At 38.9% G+C, this 23,519-nt stretch overlaps 2 protein-coding genes across 2 annotated transcripts in view; one reads left to right on the top strand and one right to left on the bottom strand.

Moving 5' to 3' along the window:
* Positions 1–13,324, top strand: part of adgrd2 (adhesion G protein-coupled receptor D2) — a 41,738-nt gene extending 28,414 nt beyond the window's left edge. Inside the window, 6 exon segments of the mRNA XM_008284125.1 lie at positions 4,000–4,120; positions 8,508–8,549; positions 8,684–8,737; positions 8,864–9,011; positions 12,792–12,850; positions 13,277–13,324. Coding sequence (XP_008282347.1) covers positions 4,000–4,120; positions 8,508–8,549; positions 8,684–8,737; positions 8,864–9,011; positions 12,792–12,850; positions 13,277–13,324 — 472 coding nt within the window.
* A 9,306-nt stretch (positions 13,325–22,630) lies between these two features.
* LOC103358961 (nuclear receptor subfamily 5 group A member 2) overlaps positions 22,631–23,519 on the bottom strand; it is a 13,990-nt gene continuing 13,101 nt past the window's right edge. Inside the window, exon 7 of the mRNA XM_008284123.1 lies at positions 22,631–22,884. Coding sequence (XP_008282345.1) covers positions 22,631–22,884 — 254 coding nt within the window. The remainder of the gene's footprint in view (positions 22,885–23,519) is intronic.

Below are 23,519 nucleotides of genomic sequence, written 5' to 3'. Positions count from 1 at the left end.
TATGGTTCTGTCCTCACTTAAATATAAAAAATATGATCTGTAACAGAATCCATCCAGCAAGAATCAGTTCTTCTTGATAGTTTACAGCAGGATCACTGTCTAAAACATTGGTTTTCAAACTTTTCAAACTCAAAGGGCCACATGTTTTTATTCAAAGTCAGAGGTTCTCAACAATTGGTGATTATAACATACCATCACAGTTTTACGCAACATACATTTAAGCTTAAGACAATCAAAATCAAAATACCTTTGAGCCTAGTGGGAGAAATGATCCTGTTTTCCTGCATTCAGTTGCAATAGTGTAGGTAAATAAAATGTTATTTATTTAACAGCTTATAAAAAAAGTGCTTCATATGATATACAGATAAAGAAACACAGACATAGATGTAAAGCAATAAAAATAAAAAGCAGCCCGTAAACTCTGGTGCATGATTATGCCACAAAACTGAAGCAGACTGGGCTCAGACAGTCACTTCATAGATATTTCTTATTAACATTTAAATTAACTATAGAAATTGTGTTCTGGAGAAAATGAGACACAGTCTGTATGTGGGATTTTGGAGCTGATGGCAAATTCTCTGAATGTAATGTTATTGTGTGAGCTCGGCAGCTATAACACACAACACTTCTCTAGCAGGTAACGTTGACAACAACGCCAACGATAAAGGACATAAACTGCATTAAGGCCACGTTCATCTGGGGATAGGGTTGTTGTCAATATTCTCCAGCCACACTACATATTCAGCATACCTAATAACTAATTGATTAATAGAAAGTTTATTAGAATAATAAATGTTGCACTTGATAACTGGTATTGCAGTGTATTCATAATAAGTGGTATTGGCTGTGTCTGGATTGACTTCCCGTTTGGACTGAGGTCTGGACTTTGAAAAGCAATTCATCTTTGTGAAAGAGCCCTGGTAAGAACACAGTACTGACTCATCATGGAGCCCATCCATAGTCTCCAGTGAGTTAGCCCAGCCCTTGGTATTTTCTGAATTCCCTGCCCTGTCTGTGGCACTAAAGCCTTAAATCTAATGATTCCTCTTGAAGTAATGAGTTTCTCAAAATGTGTCATGAATATTGTGACAAACTGACTCAAAAAAAGTGACAAGTAAGAGGTACGTGCAAGAGATTCATAAATCTCAAACAAACGTGTTTCCACTCCAGACATTGTGTAGAATAATGCTGCTCTCTTTCTGCATCCACCAAACACAACCAAACTCAAAGCCTTGCATGGTACTTTGAAAAATGCTAAATACAAAAGCTACTTTAAGCTATAGGTCACCAAGAAAAGCTTTAACCCAAATAAACTTGAATTTTGGCCAGTTGCCATCTCAGGTGTGCCAAAACTACCTTTAAGAGAATATAAGTTTCACAGTAGAGTTTTCTTTGAAAGGTTAGGTAATTTCCCAAATGAACTACATCACTGTAATTTTTAGCAAGTACAGTCATGACTCGATAATCCGACCCTTAACAATCCGAAAACCTTGCTATCCGACAGGTTTTTAGGAAAAACAAACGGAACCCATAAAAAATTGCCGCAACATACCGACAGCCTTGGATTCTGACTCCGACATGACATTTTATGTCACAAATAAGGATAACAGATAATTATCTGACTTATCAAAGTCAAACAAAACAGATTGGCTATGTTCAGTCTGCATGCTCAATTCGGATTTTTTTGTGAAATCCGATTTTTCTGCAAGTTCATTCACATTTCCAACTAAATGCGACTTCTATGTGATCTGCTGTGTGAACTTCAAATGACCCAAAAGTGTCCCCCGTGCACAGAAGAGGACACGACGACGTCACATGCAGCGAGCGTGCTCAGTGTTTACAGAAGTAAACACGGATGGTAACAGTGGAGCATATCTGCCACTCCCTCACCACTGATGGTGGAAACAGAGCTGTGACCGCTAACTAAACTGGCATCAGTAGCCAAGTACTGCCTCTGCGTTCCGGCCACTTCCACCCCGCGGGAGTGCTTCGACGCCCCCTCCGGCCGCGCCAAGTATTCATCATTAATTTGGCCCAAATATCCGGCGCCCAGAAAGTATTATTTGGACAAGTTGTTATAGCAACTACAAACAATGAATATTAACAACAAATTACCCTTCAAGCATCAAGCCGTCCTTGTATCTCGACCTCCATCTTGACATTCCAGCAGCCTTGCTATCCAACATAAAAGGTTTTACATTTAGTGTCGGATTATTGAGTCACGACTGTATATTTTTAGCAGTGGATTAATTCCCATTTGACACTGTTGTGAATATTTGTGGCATCAGAAAGATGTACGTGTTACTGCATTCAATAAACTACAGTATGTGTGTTCATGATAATGAGGGAGAATATCAGTGCAACAGCATGGGTCACTCATGTGTTTTAATAATCTTTGAAAAACAATGGAGCTCTGTGGCCCAGAGGAATAGGATAAGCCAGACTTTGATATGTAGACAGTAGTTTTGTAGGATATGCCCAGTGTTGCTTTAGGCCTTTTCACTGACTTTTTTTTTTTTTTTTTAATAAATTCAAAACAGTACCAGTCTTGCCTTTAGAGTTGTGACAGTTTTTTTTTTTTTTTTTTACAAAATTCCCCTTTGTCCCTTTGTTGTTATAATCAGTCAGCATCTACTTTATGTACACATGGTAAAATTGCCAGTGAGATGCTGAGCAGAAAACACAATTTCCCTTTTCACTGTGTCAAATCTGTTTATGTTGTTATGGTTACAAAATGACAGTGCAAACATTTCTTGTAATTCTGCTGCAGTTTGGTACAGTGACATGTCTAGCAACATGGTCTCAGATGCTAGCTATGGTGTGATAGTGGTGGTGATTCTTGATAAACCATATCCATCTACAGGGGATGTTTCTCGCAAAACATTGAAGAGAAACAGATGGTGATGTTGAATTTTCAATTTTGTAAGAACCGCAAGTGAAATTCCACTCACCTCCACTCATTGTATTCAGGCAGAGGCAGAGATCTCTATGTGTGAACTGTGGTATTGTCATTCAGGTGAACTCATCCTTTAATGTATTAAATAACTTCCTGTGGTTAGCTGATTCACCGTGGCAACACATAAATGGATTGTAAGACATCTATATGCAATATGTGTTAGGAGCATTCTTCTGTTAGTACTTTAAGTACAAATGTGCTTTATTGGAGGTTAATACACAGGTCTGTATACTAGAAATAGAAAGTATTACTAATATGTCTTGTGGCAATGAAGAGACTAGGATCTCTCATTTGTAATGTTTTCATACAAAGGGAAGAAATCCTTCAACCCAACATTCAGCAGCTCTCTTCCATCCAGCTTTCCTATTTGCAAAGTTGTGTTAGCCTGATGGAAATGCCACAACGCTGTTCCCACTCTCACTGTGTCTCTTCATTCCCACACAAACACAGCGAAAGTAGATGTCTGTGCCAGCTCTAGAATGTTACGTCAATTCAGGAGATTAGAGGGAAAATGACTTTCAAAAATAAAAGGGAAGAGAGTGCAGGCTTTGTCCTTGCAGACACAGTGCAGTCTGAAAACTCAGTCTCTCTACCCAGGTGCAGCAGTGTAACAACAATAGTGGTTTGAACAAAGCCAACCTTTTCTGCCTTGCCCCATGAAATGGTTATTGGCTGTGTAAGCACCAGGATCATTGAAAGGATGATTGCAAAGGAACAGGAGTGTGACTGTGGTAGGTGGTAAAATCTATAGCTGTGCAAAGATCTTTGATGAGCATTCAAGGAGGAAATATCTGAGCAGAAAATGTCATCAAAATAACATGAAAACTTCACTTTGCTGGATCCTTCTGTCTGTCTGTCTGTCTGTATACATGTTTTCCAGCGTGGTTGAGAAAGGGAAAGTATGCAGAATCCTCAGAAATCAAATAGCACCACGACACAGTGACGTTTTCTTTCAGCAGACCTCAGCTTTATGCATCTGCAAATATGTGTTATTTCCTGCACATACATTATGTGTGTGTTTTTGTGTGTGTGTGTGTTGTTAGGGCTGTGACCCGTCCAGTTCTCATCCTGTTACCCATCCTGGGGCTGACCTGGCTGTGTGGAGTACTGGTCCATCTATCTGTGGTCGTTGCCTATGTCTTCATCGCTCTCAATTCTTTCCAGGTAAGCTCAGACACAACTGTCTGGATAACAAACTAATGGTAGAGTTAGGAAGTTCCAACTAGAGTACTTGCACTTAGTCATTTCATTAAAAAAAGACACATTGGTCAGACAGCAATGCACACCATGATGCACCATCCCCACAGATCTGACACGGGAATAATGACATGAATGTGCTGAAAGTACAGATCTGGAAGGCAATGTATCATTTAACTTCACTTGAAATAAATGATTTTTTTTGATTGAAACAGGTATTTTTATGCTTTATTTAATCAGTATAAAAGCTTAATTTTTAACAACAGTTAACAAAATAAAGTCAAATACTTCTGTGATCAATGGATTGGAAACTCAGTGATTACAGCTAAGCAGTCTATATACAGGTACATACAAAAAAAGACTAACAGACTTTGGTGAATGTGAAAATATACGTCACATGTAGCCTTACACACAACTTAATGTGGAAAGCATGACCTTCAATGTGTGCAACTGTCCTTTGAAGACTTTCATAAAGATTCAGGTACTTATTAAATTCAGAGGGAATATTCCTACAAACAGCTGGAAGCAACACGCTAAACTTTAGCTCCTGTTAATGCTTTGTCAAATGGTGAATTATTGATGAATGTCATTAATCTTTGGGCTCTGCTTTTGCACATCTACCTGTTGATATGACTGTGCAGCGTCGAAAGTGTGATACAATAATGTTACCAGATCCAGTCAAGTGGTTGCCATCATGACTTTTGAGAAAAATGGCCTGGAATAAAACTGAATAAAAGTGACCCTTCCAAATGCTGTTGGAATAATAAAAAGGGTGCATTTCTGAAAGGGACTTAAGTTTTTGTTGCTTGCAAGTTGTGGAGGTGCAATAGTAGGTTAGTAAATTTAATCTATGAAATGTAAGTGAAAATTTGGTCCTGATCGTTAGGCTAGAGAAAAGACCATGGAGTCACCAAAAACAATGGACACGTGCACATGAAACAGCAAAAAGACTGTTGAAAGGCTTGAACAAGTGAATTTTCGTACCTAAAGGTAAAGGTCAAGACAAAATCAGAATTATTTTCCTCCTGCAGCTGTGAATATTAATGCCAAATCGTAAATAGATTCAAATACTAATAAGTAATAAGTACAAAGGGTTCTAACAGGGAACAAAAACAACATATTCAGTTTATACAAAGAAATGAAATCAAATATTAAAAACAAAACTCTAACATAATAATTTACTGTACCTATCCTATTTTACAGGATATATAAAAACACACAATTATTTAAAAGCCAGTTAGAGAAAAAGATGGGTTAGCTAATATTTTAAACAAAATACAGAAATAGAGATATTCCACAGTTTTGGATGCCCTGAAAGCAAATGAACAAATCACGCTTGGCTGCAAATTTACAGTTAGGAAATGCAAGAAGGGCTTTATTCTAATGAAGTGTGTGTCTCATGGAGGCATTAAAGGTCAGAGATATAGCTTTGATCACTGCAGGAAATAGTCGGCTGGGAAGACATCACTGGTCGACTAAATGGATTTATAGGGCAGCTTTCATTAGGTTTAGTTGTTTCAAGCTGCAGCAATTTACCTCAAAATACAGCAAAATGTCTGTAACTCAGTGTATTATTCATATTGTAGATTAAACATCTGACAGCATTAGAAGACACACAAGTGAAAATAGAAAATTGTATTGCTACAAGGGAATGAAAAATTTGGCTGGGGGAGGAGGTGTTTGTGTGTCTGTGTATGTCCGAGCTTTGTGTCAATACCACTTGGTGTTTTCTATATAGTTAATTTTTGCAGTCATCTTTATCTGCTCATCATACATTTGTAGTGATGACTGTGTACTCATGCCCGTACGCGCGCGTGTGCGTGCATGCTTGCGTGCGTGTGTATGTTAGTGTGGGAGGCGGCAGCCAGTGCTTTGAACGACAGGTCATACCACATCTACCTCTAGCTCTCCTCCCCTGATAACAAAGCACCACTTCCTCTCTCTCACGGTCTTCTTTTATTTACCACTTTTCCATACACTGTCCCTATTTTTTTTATACCTTTCTGTATCTCTCTCTATCTCTCTGTCTCTCTCTCTCTCTCTCTATCTCTCTCTCTCTCTCTCTCTCTGTCCTTTCTTACCCCTTCCACCCCTCCTAGCTCCTCCCAAGTCTTTAATTAATCAAAATGAGCTAGCCCCTGGGTGACCCCCAGAGAACTGCTAGTTAATTTAGATTTACTGCCAGTGTCCAGCTAAGAGCAGATAACACTACAGTAGAAGTTCTCCCTCTTGTAGGTAGGAGGATGACACTGGGCCAGCCCATCTTCTTCCTACCAAAAAAAACACACAAAAAAAAACAGAGCAGAGAATGAGCACTAATAGGGCAAAACAGGGCTGACAATATCGTATAGCAGAGGTTAGACAAATGCAGGGGTGAGTGATGGTGGAGTGCAGTTCAAACATGATGGCTATGATATTTCTGTCTTTGGCTGCTTACATAAGCATTAATAATGACATTATACCTAATAGTCAAACCATTTGCTACAGTGTGTTGTTTTAATACATGAAATGTAGGAAACTGATTCCTGTATCTTATGCAGCTTCAACTAAGTAGAGAGTTTAAAAAGTTAATTTCTCAGATAAATACCCAATACTTGATCTCCATCCACCGTAGTACCATTGATCAAGTCTAAGTTTACTCAGGTTATCTGAATCTAGTTCAGAGCGTGTTTACATTAAAGAGGTAGTGTTGGCACCAGGTGACCAGTTGCAAACATGGATAGAATAGAATAGAATGCCTTTATTGTCACTATACACATGTACAATGAGATTAAGAGCAGCTCCTTCAGTGCAACATAGAATAAAGTACAAAATAAAGAGCAAAAAATAAAAAATAGAAGAGATTTAAATATAAAATAAGTTTTATATATACAGTATAAGTTATATGTACAGTATGAATATAGAAAAATATTGCACAGCATGGTCATAGGTTTAGAAATGTATATTTCTTACAAGAAGAACAAACTATAATCCTAACAAAAATGGGGTATTTAAAAGATAGAACAGGCTGAAAGCTTTTGTCAGTGTCTGTTTTAGGATTGTTTCACAGTTCCAGCTCTAAAAACTCTTTCCTTCAGAAGAAACCCTCTCACTATATAAACGTCATGGGATCTTTCAGGAATGCTGATACCATTTTAAAAGAAAACTGCCAAGTTAATATGCGGTGCTTTTATATATGTTGATCTTTTGTCTATCTTATGCGACATAGGACCATCCTTTATAAAATTAACATTATGCTGTATTCAACCTAGTGATTGAGGCCATAAACTCATTGGAAAATGTTAAACGAGGTAACAAATGAAGTGAGAAGTGGTATAATTTTCTCATAGACATCTATGCCATCGGGCTTCTCTTCACAACCAGAGGCATCGCCCCTGCTATTCATTAGAAAGAAAGACTCCTGTCTGGTAGTTTGAGTGTCTGGTGTCTTTTGTATACGTATAGCCCATGGCTGTAACATTGATGGTTTGGTAAAGGGATCATATTTCTACAAATCCCAACTTTTGAACAAAGAGAAGAACAAACTGCAATCATATGGGGGAAAAAAAAGATATTTTTCCAAATTGTATTTCTGCTGTAGATTTGTCTTAATAACACAAGGGACAATCAGTTTGGATTCAGTTTGGCTTAGATTTGAGTGCTGCACCCTGCTGAATCCAACTGAAGTTATTGCCAAAAGGGAGTGAAAAACCACACAGACAGAGAGCATAAAAAAAAGTATTTTGCAATACATGCTTCTTACTTTTGTCTGTAAAATAAAAAGTACACTTTGCCTGAGGTGACAGAGTGGAGTAGTAAATGGACTTGCTTAAGGTAAAATTGTCTGTAGCAGTATGAATACAGTTTATTCTTCTCCTCTTTCTATATTTAACACCAGGTCCAGTTCCAAAACAAGATGACTCAGAGTGAAATTAGTGAGGGTGCACTAATCCGGACACCTAAAAGTAATCGTCAGCCACCCAAAATCTATCATCTCCTATTCATATGCATCTGCAACTGTGTACTGCTTTACTGGAAACAGACATAACTTTATGTCCATCTGTAGTAACAGCAATGTCTTTGTGAAAGTTTAAGGCAACAGCTCCTTTGCCATATGATCTGAAATTTTGTCAGCCCTGGTGTTTGGTAGGCTGCCCAGCCATTGTCGAGTACCCACATAATGATATCTGCACAATAAGTAACCCTTTGCAGACTGTAGTTGTCCACTTGTGGTTAGATCATTTCAAGCATGGTTGTGCAGACTGACACGGACGGACCTGCATGATGGTTAGACCAACTACAAGCACACTAAGTGTGGTTTCCTGCTGTCCCTATATCATACAAGCATCTTAATGTGTCTCTCTCCTCTCAACAGGGGCTGTATGTCTTCCTTGTATATGCAGTTTACAACAGTGAGGTAAGAAGCATTTATTCCATCATTAGAGCTGCTGTTGCCTCTGCAGCAGAATACCAAAATGTATCTTTGTACAGTATATGAGGATGCCAGCCTTTTGGACAAACCAATGGGTGTAAAGACTGCCTCTCATTTAGGTGAGGAATGCAATAAAGAGGATCAAAGAAAAGAGAAAGGCCTTATCTTTCACGGTGAGTAGGCAAAAAGCACACAGCAGCGATCACATCGTTCATTACAGGACAGAGAAGACATTCCATCCTCACTAATGTTTATTGTACTGGAACTCAGACTCATTTTGCGTTGTTATGTATTTTTAGAACTGCTCCCAGCCAACCAGCTTCCTACCTTCCCAGAGGGCCCCAATTACCTCCTGGGGCCGCAGTCCACCGTCCCCCTCCAGCCCTGAGACCAGTGAGACCTCCGGACCCACCAGCTCCACCTCCACCTCACTGGTCATCAAAAATGGTAGGCCAATGATTGCAAAAAGAAACATGGAGGGAGCAGCCAGATTTATTCAGATAGCTGTTGTGTCAGATTTATTACTGTAAACTGAGCACTGCATCAGGAAACTGTGTCTGAATGTTTTATCAGACACACACAGAGGAAGACTTAAGCTTTATCTGATGGTTTGCAGTTCATTCTGACTGGCTCACTGCAGTACAGTGAGAGGAAGAAGCTTTAAACTGAGAAAATGTTCAGTATAACCATGAGCAATGAACATTATGAGAAGCATTCTGTGTTTTGCACACTTTTGGTTGCTGTTAGCATCGCTCTTTGTGTAATATTTTTAATTTACTGGAGAGGTGAACATCTGTCAAAAGACAATAAACTCAAAATTATCTCCTTAAAGCATGTGTGAAATGAAGTAAGGTTTGTGCATTAACAATACAAAGCAGAAGGTTTAGAGGTAGAAGCCCGGTGTTTTTTAATGTGGTCTTGTGCCACATGAATGAAGCAGCTAGTATTTATGAGAGATGACTTATTAGAGATGAGTTCAAGGGTTTATAAAAACTCCCCCACTGATTTTTTTTTTTTTTGTGCCTCTGTGTTTCCTCAAATCTAACTTTCCTCTGATGGAGCAATTTGCTTCAACCAGGTTAGCAGCAGAGAACATTCTCTATCGCACTGTATTGCTGTGCAGATTTTCAAAGCAAACCTTCTTACATTGACTTTGCACCTCTGATGGTAATTTGCGACTGGCTTAATGAATATTCCTCAGTTGTCTTGTTTGCACTTAACTTTGGAGTAAAACATACGTACTATTTTGATCCCTAAACATTTCCACAATGCCATGGTTTCCATGGCAACGACCAGTTGTAGCGTGTCAGTATGCCGATACTGACAGGACACTGTCAATACATTTTAAGTACATTTGAAGACAGGAGTCATTAGAATAGACCCTGTGTGGCTGGAGGTCAGCATCCCTGAATTTCTGACTTTCACACATTGTTAATGGTTTCACCCTTGAGTGAACACTGTGCTGGCTGGCAGTAGTTTTGTAAAGCAAGCATACTTTGAGGGTGTGTACCTACGAGTTCTGAATGACTCCACCCCCACACTCTAACAAAAATAACTGGGCAGTGTTTTCATACAAAGTTCTTAAGAGTTTCTCTGTACCATATCTCAAGGCCTTTAGAAGATATTTATCATCATTTGCTTCGTTCTTAAGGGGACTGCAAACGGGTTTAACATATAAGATCATTCACTTTGTTTCAGAGTAGCAAGACTGAGGAACATTAAACTCAAACTCAACAAAATCAGTTTGTTGCAATATACATACAATGACTTATGGTAGTTGTAGTTCTCAGTGTTCAGTGCTTTATAGTCTTAAATCAGATTTTGAAGACTCATAAAGCAATGAGGGTATTTTCTGAGTCTTCTCTTGAGGAGCTGCTCTCCTGTGCTACTTTGTGCGCTTGTGGTTGTGTCTCATATATATAGGTCTGTGCACTCCTTACTCTGATGGATGCATATGCAATATTACTCAGCTTGTCTGTGAGTGTGTTATCTGTGGGATGTACCAGTTTTTCTGTCACTGCATTGCTGGGTCCAAAGTGCAAAATTTCTCTGATATACCAGCTATAAATGGGATGCCAATGGCATTCCACTGGTTCTTTTTTTCTACTCTGGAGAGACAAAACAACAGCTCCACAAGAGCATGTCAAAGCACAGGAGAGTCAGTTTCTCAGAACAAAAATCCACAATCCACCTGCATCTGCAGAACAGGGGAAACTGCAGCAATGTTCACAATCTGAACAGAAAAGAAAGATGGTTTGAGATGGAGTGTAGAAAGCAACCTATGTTAAACTGGAAACAGCTATCAGAATCAGAATCGGAATCAGAAAAAACTTTATTTATCCCGAGGGGCAATTAGGTGGGCAAAGAGCAACATATTACAAGTAAGCAAGAGAAGAAAACAACACACACAAAAGACAGGGGGGGGGGCATCTGTGAGCAGCAGATTATGTACAGAAAGTATGAATAATTGTAACTATAAATACATTTAAATAATACAAATATAAAATATATAAAATAAAATATAATAATAACACTAACAAAACTACTACTACAACCAATACTAATACTATTATATAAAGCAATAATAGTAATTATACAATAATAATAATAATAATAATACAATAATAATAATAGACAAGAGCACAATTTGGGTATTTATCATGCAGTCCTGAGGTAGTTTCACAACCATTGACACTTCTAGTGAGTATGTGAAAAGAATTACCTGGTACTTCTCAACAGGCTGTTTGAATTGAGGAAGTCTCTTAGGTGAGAAGTGAAACATCAAGAACCTCAGAACGAGGTCCAGTTGCCTTCAGCTGTAGTGCTTAGGATCACTTTGACCTGGCAACTAAGAGTAAAGATACAGTGAGGGCGTTGTTATAGCTTCAGCATTTCTTGCACTTTCTTTCAGCTAGCTTTTGTTTGAACTTGTTGCATATGAAAATATTCAGTAGGACAAACAACAGACTGGTTATTTTACTGTTCTTGGATTTAAACTTCAGCGTTAAGCATTACCTTCAGTGGTTATGTAGTGCTCTGAAACATGTTGAGTTCATCATTCACATTTCTTGCTGGCTTGATATCATTGTGTCAAGTTAGAAATACGTTTCTTTAAATTAAGAATGCAATTCAATTCATGTTTTATTCTCACAATGGTTAAAAAATTACAATATTTTGAAGGGAAAAAAGTTGTTGTATTTGTCCTTTAAAAAGAGCGCTGTCGCTTTAAGTAAAAGACGAGAGTTACAGGAAGGTGATGTATGCAGGCTGAAACTGAATGCGCTTGTGCTGAACTGGGACTTATGTTGTCATTAATAAAAGTTGCAAAACAAAGATGGACGTGTTTGTGGAGGTTCATTTTGAGTGTACAACAGTTACATGCAAGGCTGCCTCAGAACTGTAACTCTATGTCAGGGCTACAGTGTCAACAGAGATGCATTTACTGCAAGAACTGTGATTGGCTGCTTGAGTTTTTCCTCAGATGTTTCTGATGGTCGCAGAAGGCAGTGGTAGAATTTGTTTAGAGTGAAGACAACAAGGAAGTTAAAAACTCTTGGCAGATGTTACCTTTCAGTAACAAACTTTTAACGAAGGTGTTACACTGCAGACCTGTTCACTGCCATCGCTCTGTGTGAATAAATGCACCCTCACCCTGGCACCCTCAGTTTAATGAATGAATAATTGCAGTGCTTCAGAGATGAGACAGTCAACTGGGTGTCAAAACCTGCACTATACGTAACTATGAAGGACTCCTGTTAGCCACTGGCATTGCCCATAAATAAGCTTTTAAGGGCTTAAATAATTGGTCCCAACAGGGGTGCTAGAGGAAAGATGAGGGGTTGCATAAAATCTGAAACCTACTCTCCATAATACATTATATTGACCTGTCATGTCCACTGCTACTGTTAGGAAGACTCTCCTGCACCTTCACTGCATTTAGACTGAAGGTGACACCCTGTCACTTCATCTGACATGCCATCAGCAATCTGTTCTGCTGACACAAGTCTGTCATTAAATGACACACTCAACCAAAAGAGTGCATACTAAAATGTTTCATAATGCTCTTTTGTTCAAATTGTTTGCATTTTCGCTTCTCTCATTGTGTTTCATAAATCTATCTTTGTATTGCACTCAGCTTGTATGACTTTGTTTTACATGTTTTGGCCTTGCATGAACAAATGTCTGTGTCCTGAAAGACAAATGCAAGTGTCTTGTTTGTTATTTCAGAGAGTTACAGAAAAGAGAGTTTTGTGAGTTTCTCTTTGAAACCATCATCAGGAAATCAAGTAAGTAACACATACTGTAAATATGTTTACTATTCAGTGTTACACAGGCTTTTTCCTGCTCAGAATGGGTCTTTGCGAGTGGCTTTGCTCAACAGTAATGATCAGTCTGCCTACAGTAAAGACAGGGAGTCTGTGTTTTTATGTTATTTGACAGAAATCTACATTTTTTTCCAGTTATTTTTGACAATTTTCTCAACAACAGTCTCGGTTATGCTTAAATAGATCAAACCTCAATAAATACATCTGGTTAAAGAAGGTGTTTTTTTTTTTTTTCTTAATTCTAATTCTGGCACTGGTGACTTTCCTTTGGGATTGTTTAAACCTCTTTGGGGTGTTCCAATGTTTTTTCTGTGCAGGAAAAACCCTGTTATATATTACAGTACTGATTGAACTTGAACATGTTGTGTTTGTTTTTGATTTTAACAGGTGGTGCAGCTGACTGGGTTCAAGCCATCAGGTACGAAGCAGGCATAGCCTGATGCGGCTCTTGAATCATTTGGGAGCTCGTATCAGTTCATACACAGAGAAGTGAGACAAATTTCTCTTTCAGGCAAACACAGCACCAGATTTTTCTCCACTTTGCTGTCCGTGCAATCCAAGAGGCCTTGTTTCTATTGGCCGCGTGGTCATACATCAGCAAATTTGAACTACGACTGCAGCCAGCGTGCGGCCACTCTGACCTGCGCGCTGCACTTGCACTTTCCTTGGCGCAGCGTCAGGTCATTGTCGCGTGGCACTAGCAATTAAAATTCATGGGTTTCATAGCAGCTGCAAGGTGAGCGGTGGTTAGCATCGTTGCCTCGCAGCTAGAAGGTCGCCGGTTCACAGGATCTTTCTGCGTGGAGTTTGCATGTTCTCCCAATGCAGCGTGGGTTCTCTCACGGTTCTCCAGCTTCTTCCCACACAGTCCAAAAACATGTTGAGGTTAATTGGTGATTCTAAATTGTCCATAGGTGTGAATGTGAGTGTGCTTGGTTGTCTGTCTCTAAGTGTAGCCCTGTGATAGGCTGGTGACCTGTCCAGGGTGTCCCCTGCCTTCGCCTAAAGTCAGCTGGGATAGGCTCCAGCCTCCCACGACCCTAGTGAGGATTAAGCGGTGTATAGATAATGCATGGATGGATGGTTTCAGAGCACTGGTGCCACGTCCTGTGTGAAAGCAGCTCACACATTGCAGGGACCTTTTTGTGGAATCGTTGATCAGTAGATTTCATTGCACTGGAGCTGTTCACAAACTCACTTGGTTTGGACATACCATCAATGTGCACATAGACCACCCCAGTGTGTTGACAAGACTTGTCTGCCCTAGTTTTTGCAATGCCCTCAGTTGGGGAGTGAACAATTTGTGTTTTTTTGTTCTGATAGGCTGTACAACTCTAGAACAATACCAAACTATGAAATAAAAGTGTGACTCTGTGATGGTCCAACCGCCTTTGTGGAGATTTACAGTGGGACCATCAGGGAGAGTTCCTTTCAGAGAGGGATCACAAATTACTAAAGCTATTTTTGGAATAAAGGTGTAAATGAATTGTCTTCTTCCCATGACAGTTGCTTCTTTTCTGACCTCCGCAACTGTTCTTGTTACAGGAGCCATGGCAACATTTTTTAATCGCCTGTACCTAGTCCCTGGAACGTTTTTTTTTTTTTTTTTTTTTTATAGACCTCTAGAAAACAAATGAAACTGTTGTATTTAGTGTTAGCTTGTGAGCCAGATTGTTTGTGCTTGGTTCAGCTTGTTCAGAGCAGACACCAGCATGATTCTAATGCTGAAGTTTTTAGTCCACCTATTTTGTTGTGTCCTCTGTGACTCCCCACGAGCAATGGGCTACTAAAACCAGTGGCAAATGCAGTACAAACCACAGAAAAGAAAAGAAAAGAAAAGAAAAGAGAGGAAAGGAAAGAAAAGAAAAGAAAAGAAAAAGCAATTGACAAGCTAGTCTGGGTGGTGTTTTTTCAGTGACTGAGCCGGACAATTCTTGTGGGGGTGGCCAGGCTCAGACCATTAGTCACATTAGAGAGGCTCACAGATTGATACCTTGATCATTCTTGTCACAGCGTGACAAATCACACTCGGCACTAATTGTTTCTGGGGGGTTTTATCACTTTTTTAAACCAACTGCTCAGAGTGTTATGACTGCCATGTAAGCATACACCATGAGGTATAATTTAAATAAGCTGTTTAATGTGGCCCCAAGTAATTTAAAAAAAAAATAATAATTTTTTTTTAAAAAAATAATCTGCAATCATTGTTTCAGTTTATACTTTTTAAATTGTTGATATTACAAATGTGATTACAGAACTTCAGTTCTATGGGTAGGTGTGTAGCCACTATGTGGGGGACAGATGTAATCCTGAGGTTATCATGGCCACCCTTTGATTCATTTATAGATGAGCAAACAAAACATACACCCCACAAACTTCATCATAGACTGTAAAAAAAACAAAAAACAAAACAACCCTCTTATCCAGTTGCTCGGGTTTATTACCAAACTCACTGGACTGAAAGAGAGGAACCATCTGTGTAACCACAAAACTGCATGCTGCGAGATTTCTCTGTGTGAATCCTGAAGACTTGGCCTCAGTTGTATGCTGTGAAACTCTGTGCTGCTGGAGGTTTCTGACAGATTCATAGAACTGCACTGATCGCTCTCTGCTCAGCTGAAACAAAGCTATGATGGCATATACATCAATGGTTGCCTTTATTCACGCTCTGTAAGATGAGTTTGGTCAATGCCATTACCGTTACGTCTCTGAAAATGACTAAATATTGTTCACTTTCAAAACCCAGTATCCACCTGTGGCCTCTGTACCACCATGGCCTCCCTTGTAAGGAGTGTACTGAACTCTACCTGCTTTCTCTGTATCTGCCTTCAAACCAAACGACATATGGAGGACAGCCTTGAGGAAAAAATGAAAATAAGTATTTGCATTAATGCTCATTGAAATTCCTCATTTGACATTTGAGTTGACTGAATGAAGTCACTCACGCAGTATACTTCAGTCAGCTTTTGTTAATATCATGTTTAATAGTCTAAGTGTTCTATAAGCTGTTTTAAGGTGGAATCCTGTTTTTATTTCCACTGATACAGAAAACAGAGTAGTTGTAATTTCTGAAAGCCTTTGAGTAATAACATAGAAAACATCATCTACTAATGACTTCAGGATGAACTTCTCCCCACGGGTCAGCGCACACTTTCTAAACACTGTCAATTTAAGGAAGATTCACATATAACACAAAAAGCTGATCTGAGGAGAAGGAGCAAAAGGGGTTTGATTTTTCTCCAACTGTCTCCATTTACCTGCACAGTGCACAACATTAGGCCTGTGTGAAAACTGGCCCGATGTCTTTTGTTGAGGAGAATGTGCAGACGGACACAGCAGATGGTCCCCATATTTCCAGAGGGTTAAGTCACTGTCAATAGCTCTAAATTGCCAGCACTGTGGAGAAGGAAGTTTGTAATAGAATCATTAAATGTTTAGGCGTCTGCGAGGAACGCCTCATGGACAGTGTTTGAGTGCTGCTAGGTGTTCATTGTTGACCGCCGAGACAAAACACAAGTTCATTCCCTTAATCAAGAAGGGACAGCGCTGGCTATTCACACTGTCAGCCATTAACCACTCCAACACCTGCTCTCTCTCACTCTGCCTTTCATTCTTCTCCCTTCTTCTGTCCTCTTTTGTACACAAACACACTCGCGCTCCCATAACGTAAAAAAACACTGAACGTCAGTCAGAGCTGGGAGTCGTAGCTAATGCCTTTTACTTTATTTTACCACAGGTTGTTGAACTGCAAATGGAGTGGAACCTGTGCTCAATTACTACACACATCATCATCACCACTCTGAAAGAAGAGAGAACTGGACCCGTACACACTGCACGGAAAGCTTGCAAGGAAATGAGTGTGAAGGAAAGATGAAGCTCCACCTTCGACTACATTGTCACTTTCCTTTTCACATATCAGATCAATATTACCCCAACCGTTTAGGATCTCACATTTGTTGTGTAGTTTTACATTAGTGAAGAGGTTTAAGACCCAATTCACTCAAAATTGTGTTTTGGTTTTTCACTGTGCAGAGTGATGTTTGTTTACCGGATTAGTTATTTTCTGATTTGTGACATCAGAAGCAAGTTGGAGCCAGTCCAGGTCCATCAGAAAATGTGAAGCCTGCAAAAACTGGGACATCTTTGTATCCAGTAGTTAAACTGCTGAAATGAAAAAAATTTCCATATTCATAGATGTGGATGGAAGCAGAGATGTGATATTCATGGTTTTTTTTTTCATGGGAAAACCATATCAGACACAAATGATTATTATTCAAAGCATATTTTATATATCTTCAAACGTGTCAGGAGAGGATCTTCAAGGTTATCACATCCATACCTCTAAAAGACAGATTTGTGTCACAGCAACCTCAAAGGGTCATTTATGTCAGATTTGAGTACAGCTGAGGTCTTTTGTTTCTTTTGTATCGCCTCTGTCATCTGGAAATGTTATTTTACAAACAGTAAAGGTCTTGTCAGAAGCAACATCTGGGTTATTCTGCAAAAGTACATCCCTGAAAACAGTTTCTGTAAATAATCCTGCACAATCAGAACACTGTATCTGCAATGACAGGGAGCTGGTGTTGCATTGGGAAAATAATATGTATGCATTTCTGTTGGTGTACATTATACAGAGGTGGAGGCAGACATCCCAACAGCATTTAACACAACATTTTCTTTTTGTTCCTGATTTGGTTGTTATCAGACTGTTCAATATTCAGTATCATTACTTTTACTTCACACAGCAACAAGATTGTCTGCCTGTCATTACCAACAACATTTAGACACTGCACTATGCGTCAACCAATATGGTATTTTCAGGGTCAATACCAATTATTACTAACCAAGGGAATTAATAATTGATAAGCATATTTAGAACTGCTACACATTTGCAGTGAAAATCTAAATCTTGTTTTCAAAATTTAGAATAATACAAACTCCAACAAAACTGCAAAATGCTTTGGTTTCTTTATGTGTTACGTGTTTAAATACAAGAGAACTGTTCCACACTTAGCCGTCAGTGCTGATAGGCTGCTATTATTTGTGACTGCCGGGTGATAGATAGGGTTGGGGGTGACACATTGCTCAAGATCACATTGTGGAGAATACAAATAGAGAAAGGCAATTACATCAGAGCCAGAACTGCACACTTGTCAGAGAACTTTTATTTGTAATTTTGTCCAAGATTGGTTTTAAAAAAAAAAATAACACATGATTCCCAGAATTGTAAAAATGCTGAATATCAGATGCAATAATCAACTCAACTGATAATCTGTTGAGTAGTACATTTAGTTCCTATAAAATTTTTAAAAATGTCAGCGTACATTGAAATGATCCCAGTAGCACAGATATGTGAGTGATTTTATTTCCAGGCTTCATTCTCATTTTGTCCTCATGTTTAGCTGAAATAACTTCACAATTCAATAGTAACTCAAACATAGCGTGCAAAACAAGAACACGTTACCTGTTGTGTTGTAGTTGCAATACAGTTTTGGTGTGGATCATTAAATGTAATGGTGTTTTGTCAGAAAGTGTGATCAGTGCTCTAAAATAAGACTTTATCCTCACAGCTAAACAAGCATGCAGCAGTGTGGTGAGTGTAAAACACTGCTGTTTGCACTGGCATGCTGCATAATTTGTAGACTTGAGGACCACAGGGTTTGCGTCCTGTTGCCTTCTGTCTAGTACCTATCTACATGATCTGGTTGCAAAGTACTGTTGCACCATGGGGTTTTTTCAGACACTGCAGTGAGACGGAGTCTGTATGATTACAAGCAGCAACCATTTTGACACTCCCTGTCTTTCCCAGAGCAGCATGCACTGCAGGCTGTTTCTACATGCTGGTTCTCTGTGGACATGCTGCAGCTCTGTGTGACTCTGGTTGCAGCAGCTGATGTAGATCCTAAAATAACAATCATGTTATCTTTAATGTTAGTGACTGCATTCCAAAGGTCTGCTATGGTCTGAAATATGTGTCTTGTTTGACCTGATGTTGTAATTTTCAACATGATCTGCATGTTAGCTATGTATGTAGTTGGACATTTGGGGAACAAATCAATTTCCCCCTAAAGACCTTTATTCTGGCATGAAAGGTAACCACTCTGTAAAGCATAACAAGTACATAATAAGAATGAAGACATGTTAGACTTTGGGAAAATTACACATCTCATAGTAAAACTGCTGTGTATTGTAGAGACATTCCTTTAAGGATTTAAGGTAATGTTTGATGATTTAGAACATGTGAATGTTTCTACAGTGAGACAAGGCTCAACACAATGACTGCTGTACTGAACCTTGTATGTATGAGTTCTGTATCATATCATTATAGCTGATGAACATTGTGCAAAAACAGCCGACGCACAAGTGGAGCTTTATTTTGCTGAATTTTATTTGTTTGATGCTATTACAATAAAGTATATTTAAAGAAAACAAAATGTTGTAGTCACTCTCTCTTTTGGGAGAAAAGCACTTTAGTTTAAGACGGGACAGACTGTCAACTCACAGGAATAAAAGAGTTAACCAAGAAAAAAAACAAAGAAAGCAATATTAAGAAAATCAGTTCCACAACAGTAGCGATTTGACCTCAACATAAAGCAGAGAACTTTTCTGTGTTGAAATGTATCTTCATCTTGCAGTAGATATTCACTTCACAACATAAATATACTGTACAGAGTGATAACACACAGCTGTCTCAACTGGAAAACCAAGATGTGTGCATATGTGTGTGTGTGTGTGTGTGTGCGTGTGTGTGTGTGAGAGTGAGTGAGTGTGTTCAGGCAGACACTGAGTTAAGGCAGGCGGAGTGATTGTCTACGACACCTTGAAATGGCGAACAAGGAATGATTTGAAACGACCACAGTGAGAGAGTTGAGCTGCACAATAAACAAGCACTGCTTTGACGGTGTCTTTGTTTTCACTCGGTCGTGGAGACAGTGATGATCAGTACCACTGTCGTCTCTGAGAATCGTGTTCTTTTTAAAAAAAATGTACTACATGTCACTGACCAGTAAGAGACTAAACACATGAATGTTACTTTTCAACACAGTAAGTGCCACAGATGATGCTACAAATACACAGTGTGGTGTTTTGACCGAGACTTCAGGTTTCTGATACTGTGAATGGGCCTGATGATTGTCCACTGGTTGTCTGACCTGTTTAAAATGTATTCAGTTCTTATTCCTACCAGTGCAGAGTTACAATGAGCCATACTCAAACACTGACCTGTTAATTCATCAAATAGTTTGAAGCATAATTATTATTATTATGTGTATTAGATACAGTCTCACCTTGCCTGGCTTAATACCTCTGAATTTTTACACTCATCTCTCATTCATAAAGTGAGCTATAAAGGACTGGTATTGAGTGCATTGTTCCCTATTCTGCTGGTCTGTTGACCAAACATATTCCCTCATTGCCCACGAGCTGCGTAACGACATCTGTGAAAAACAGCAACACAAAATTGCTCAGAAAACCCACAAGTGTGGAGGGGGTTGAGTCAACTATACAGGCTGTTGTAGACCACATATTACTATGTTGGCTTAATTCACCACACACTCCTCTGATTGATGGGGAAAAAAAAAAAAACATAATTTCCTCTTCCATGCAGAAATTAATATGGTTTCTGATTGAAGGAAAAAATGACGTTCATATGCTTCTAATTTGCAGCATACATATTCAAAGAAATAGTATTTTAATAAATGTATTTGCAAAATCACAAAATATCTGCAAACCTATCAATATATTTCATTTATTTTTCTAAATATGTGCTTGTGGCAGTTCAAACATGAATTCATGTCTTTATTGTTGTGTTTAGGCAACTCACAGTCCTCAGCAAAGTTAGGAGAATACTGTGATGGTGGTTAAATAGTAACAAAGTCAAAACTGACTTGATGTCCTGAATTTAATCTAACATCATGAGTTTCAATAGCCTGAACTCAGGACAAAAAACATTCTGCTTTCTTATTTGAAGGCGTAACAGAGCATGTTCCTGCTGCCATAAATACTGACAAGAGCACCAAACATGGATTAATCTACTGATGAAAATCATCCTCACAAACACAGTATGCAGCTGCTTCAGTTTAAAACTAAAGAATGAAAATAAATTGCATGCATATTTATCTCTTTAATCAGAACCAGCAGGCTTGGGCTGAGAGCAGGAGGGTACTGAGAAACAAACTCATACATTGCTGTTTTTGGTGTCCTTATGGAATATACTGTTCAGAGGAAAAGTCACAATTTTCACTCTGTTTACAAAAAACAGTGTCAGTATAGATGTCCACATACAGTAGAGCGTGATGAAAAGGGACATAAATGTGATTGTGCCCGTGGCACCATCATTTTCGAAGGTCCATCATTTTCTTGAACTATCAATTATTAAAAATGTATATTATTATTAAATAAATAAAGTTTGACAAAGACATGTGAAACCAAATCTGGGCAGATGCTCCTTCTGGCTGCTTGTGTCAGAGACTCAGAAAAAACCGAAGGAAAACATTACAGTTGTTTCCTTTTGTTTTACATATATTTACTTCAAAAAAGAAAAATGCTGTTTTTGTCATTCATCTGTCCCTTACCTTTTGCATGACAGTAATATTTCTGCCTTCCTTTTTATTTTTTCACTGACTAAACATTGCAGTGTACAGTTTTTCTCTTTCTTATTGGCTTTTTCATGTCCCGCTTTCTTTGTCTGTGTCCATCTCACTTTCTCCTCCATCTATCTATCCCTTTCATTTTTCTGTTTTCTTGGTTTAAAAAGCGTTTATAGAGCAACTGCTTAAGAATGCGGTTTTCTTAACAAGTCTGGCTTTGATATATCAATATATTAACATTTAAATAGATTGAAACAAAAATTCACTGAACCTCATAAAGCTTTCGCATTTAGGTTCTCTGTAGGGCTGGACACAGAAAGAGCAAGTGCTATGATACGAATAGTGCGAGTCTGGTCTGACAAGACCACATTGTGTTCTGTTTTCCTGAAATTCATTTTCATCCAAAAATAATATTATTATTAATAATCTAGGGTCATTGTTGCGTCTCACAGTGGGATCAAAAATGACTCGTTTTAATTCTACAATTTGATTCTGAAAAGAGACTACAAAATCAGTTTTAAAAAGTGCACATTGGTCTACCCAGCAAAAAGTCCCATCCTGTGATGTGGCACCAACATCAGGCCCCTACAGCACCAGAGTTCACACTAGAAATTGTGTCAAAGTGGCATTGGTAACTGTTTTGTAGGGATGTCCCACAGATATTTAAGTGTGAACAGTACAAAATGAAGCGAGTAGTTACAAATGACATTCATCTGGATGCCATGTTTAAATGGCTGTTCAGTATTGGTGCAGGCTGGAGTCTAAATGTTAGCTGGGCAGCTCTGTGAAATGTAAAAAATCTTGCCTGGGATTTTGGATTCATGTTATATTTGGTCAAAAAGTATATAATGTAAGTCTACAGGCAGATCTAATTTTAGGTGTTTGAAAACAGGGTAGAAAATCCAGTTTATAAAGGTCACATTAATGTAGTTTTGCAGGATATGAAAACACTGACATTCAAAATCTCAAAACTACTTTGAGTACAGATTGAGTTTAATCATTTCAAACTCTAACAAAGCCCACACAGAGACGGCCTAGTGTGAACCTGTCTATCTTCATTTGATTTTTCCGTCTCACTCACACTTTCACATCCACACACATAGTCTCACCTAGACAAATAACACATGGCTGCGGAGCATCCTGTGTGCATTCCTCACACACATGCTCTCTTAGCATGCAGCATCTCGATCAACAGGTTGTTGCATGGCACTTCCCCACTCAGATGCATGTAGCACAGGTAGTCTTCAGCCTGCGTGCTCAGGGCTCGCAGTTCCGGCAGTCGCACCACAAGCTGGCTGAATTTCTCCTGGAACTGAGAGTAGGTGGACAGGGTGTACTCCAGCAGAGCACCATTCACCTGCTCCTGGACGCCCTCCACAAATGCCTGGTTCTCCAGCAGCTTTACATCTGCACACAGACATAGAGGAGGAACATAGGTCATGAGATAATGAGAGGAAATATGAATCTGCAGACTGTTGGTAGAGTTCAGGGAGTGGCTGTTGAGGGATTCAATACAGTCAACGGTGTGCATCCAGACATCGGTCAGACCCAGTGAACTTTAAATTCTACTGTTGCTTTTGTTTGAACTTTCAAGCACATCTTAAGTGCTATAGTTAGGTCAGATTCTGAAAACCATTTCCAAATTCTGAACAAACTCCATGCATCAGTCAGGACCATGAGATGCACCACAAAGTGGACCTTAATACAGGATCAGCCTTTGCTTTGTTTTTCTTTTACATTTTCACACTTGGATGAAAACTAGTTATGATCAAGATGCTCAAAGATAATGTTTAGTATCAAAATGAAGTTGTTTTCATGAAGAAGCAGTCGCTCAGTTTACTTTAGTAGGTCAGTATTTTTTGTGTAATGTAAATAAAAATTAATATTGTATTTCAAAACGTCAGAGGAAATTAATCAGTATGAAGGTGCTAGAAAGCCATACAGCAGTCCTTTATGGTATAAATGCTACCTACTGAGCTTCATATACTGTATGCTGTATTAAAAAAAGGTGATTGTGTGTGGGTGGCTGTAAGTGTGCGTGC

This window comes from Stegastes partitus, unplaced genomic scaffold (genome assembly GCF_000690725.1).
Source record: "Stegastes partitus isolate 25-593 unplaced genomic scaffold, Stegastes_partitus-1.0.2 Scaffold347, whole genome shotgun sequence".
Lineage (NCBI taxonomy): Eukaryota > Metazoa > Chordata > Actinopteri > Pomacentridae > Stegastes > Stegastes partitus.
The sequence above is the reverse complement of the archived record's forward strand: the minus strand, read 5'-3'. Positions and strand labels throughout refer to the sequence as shown.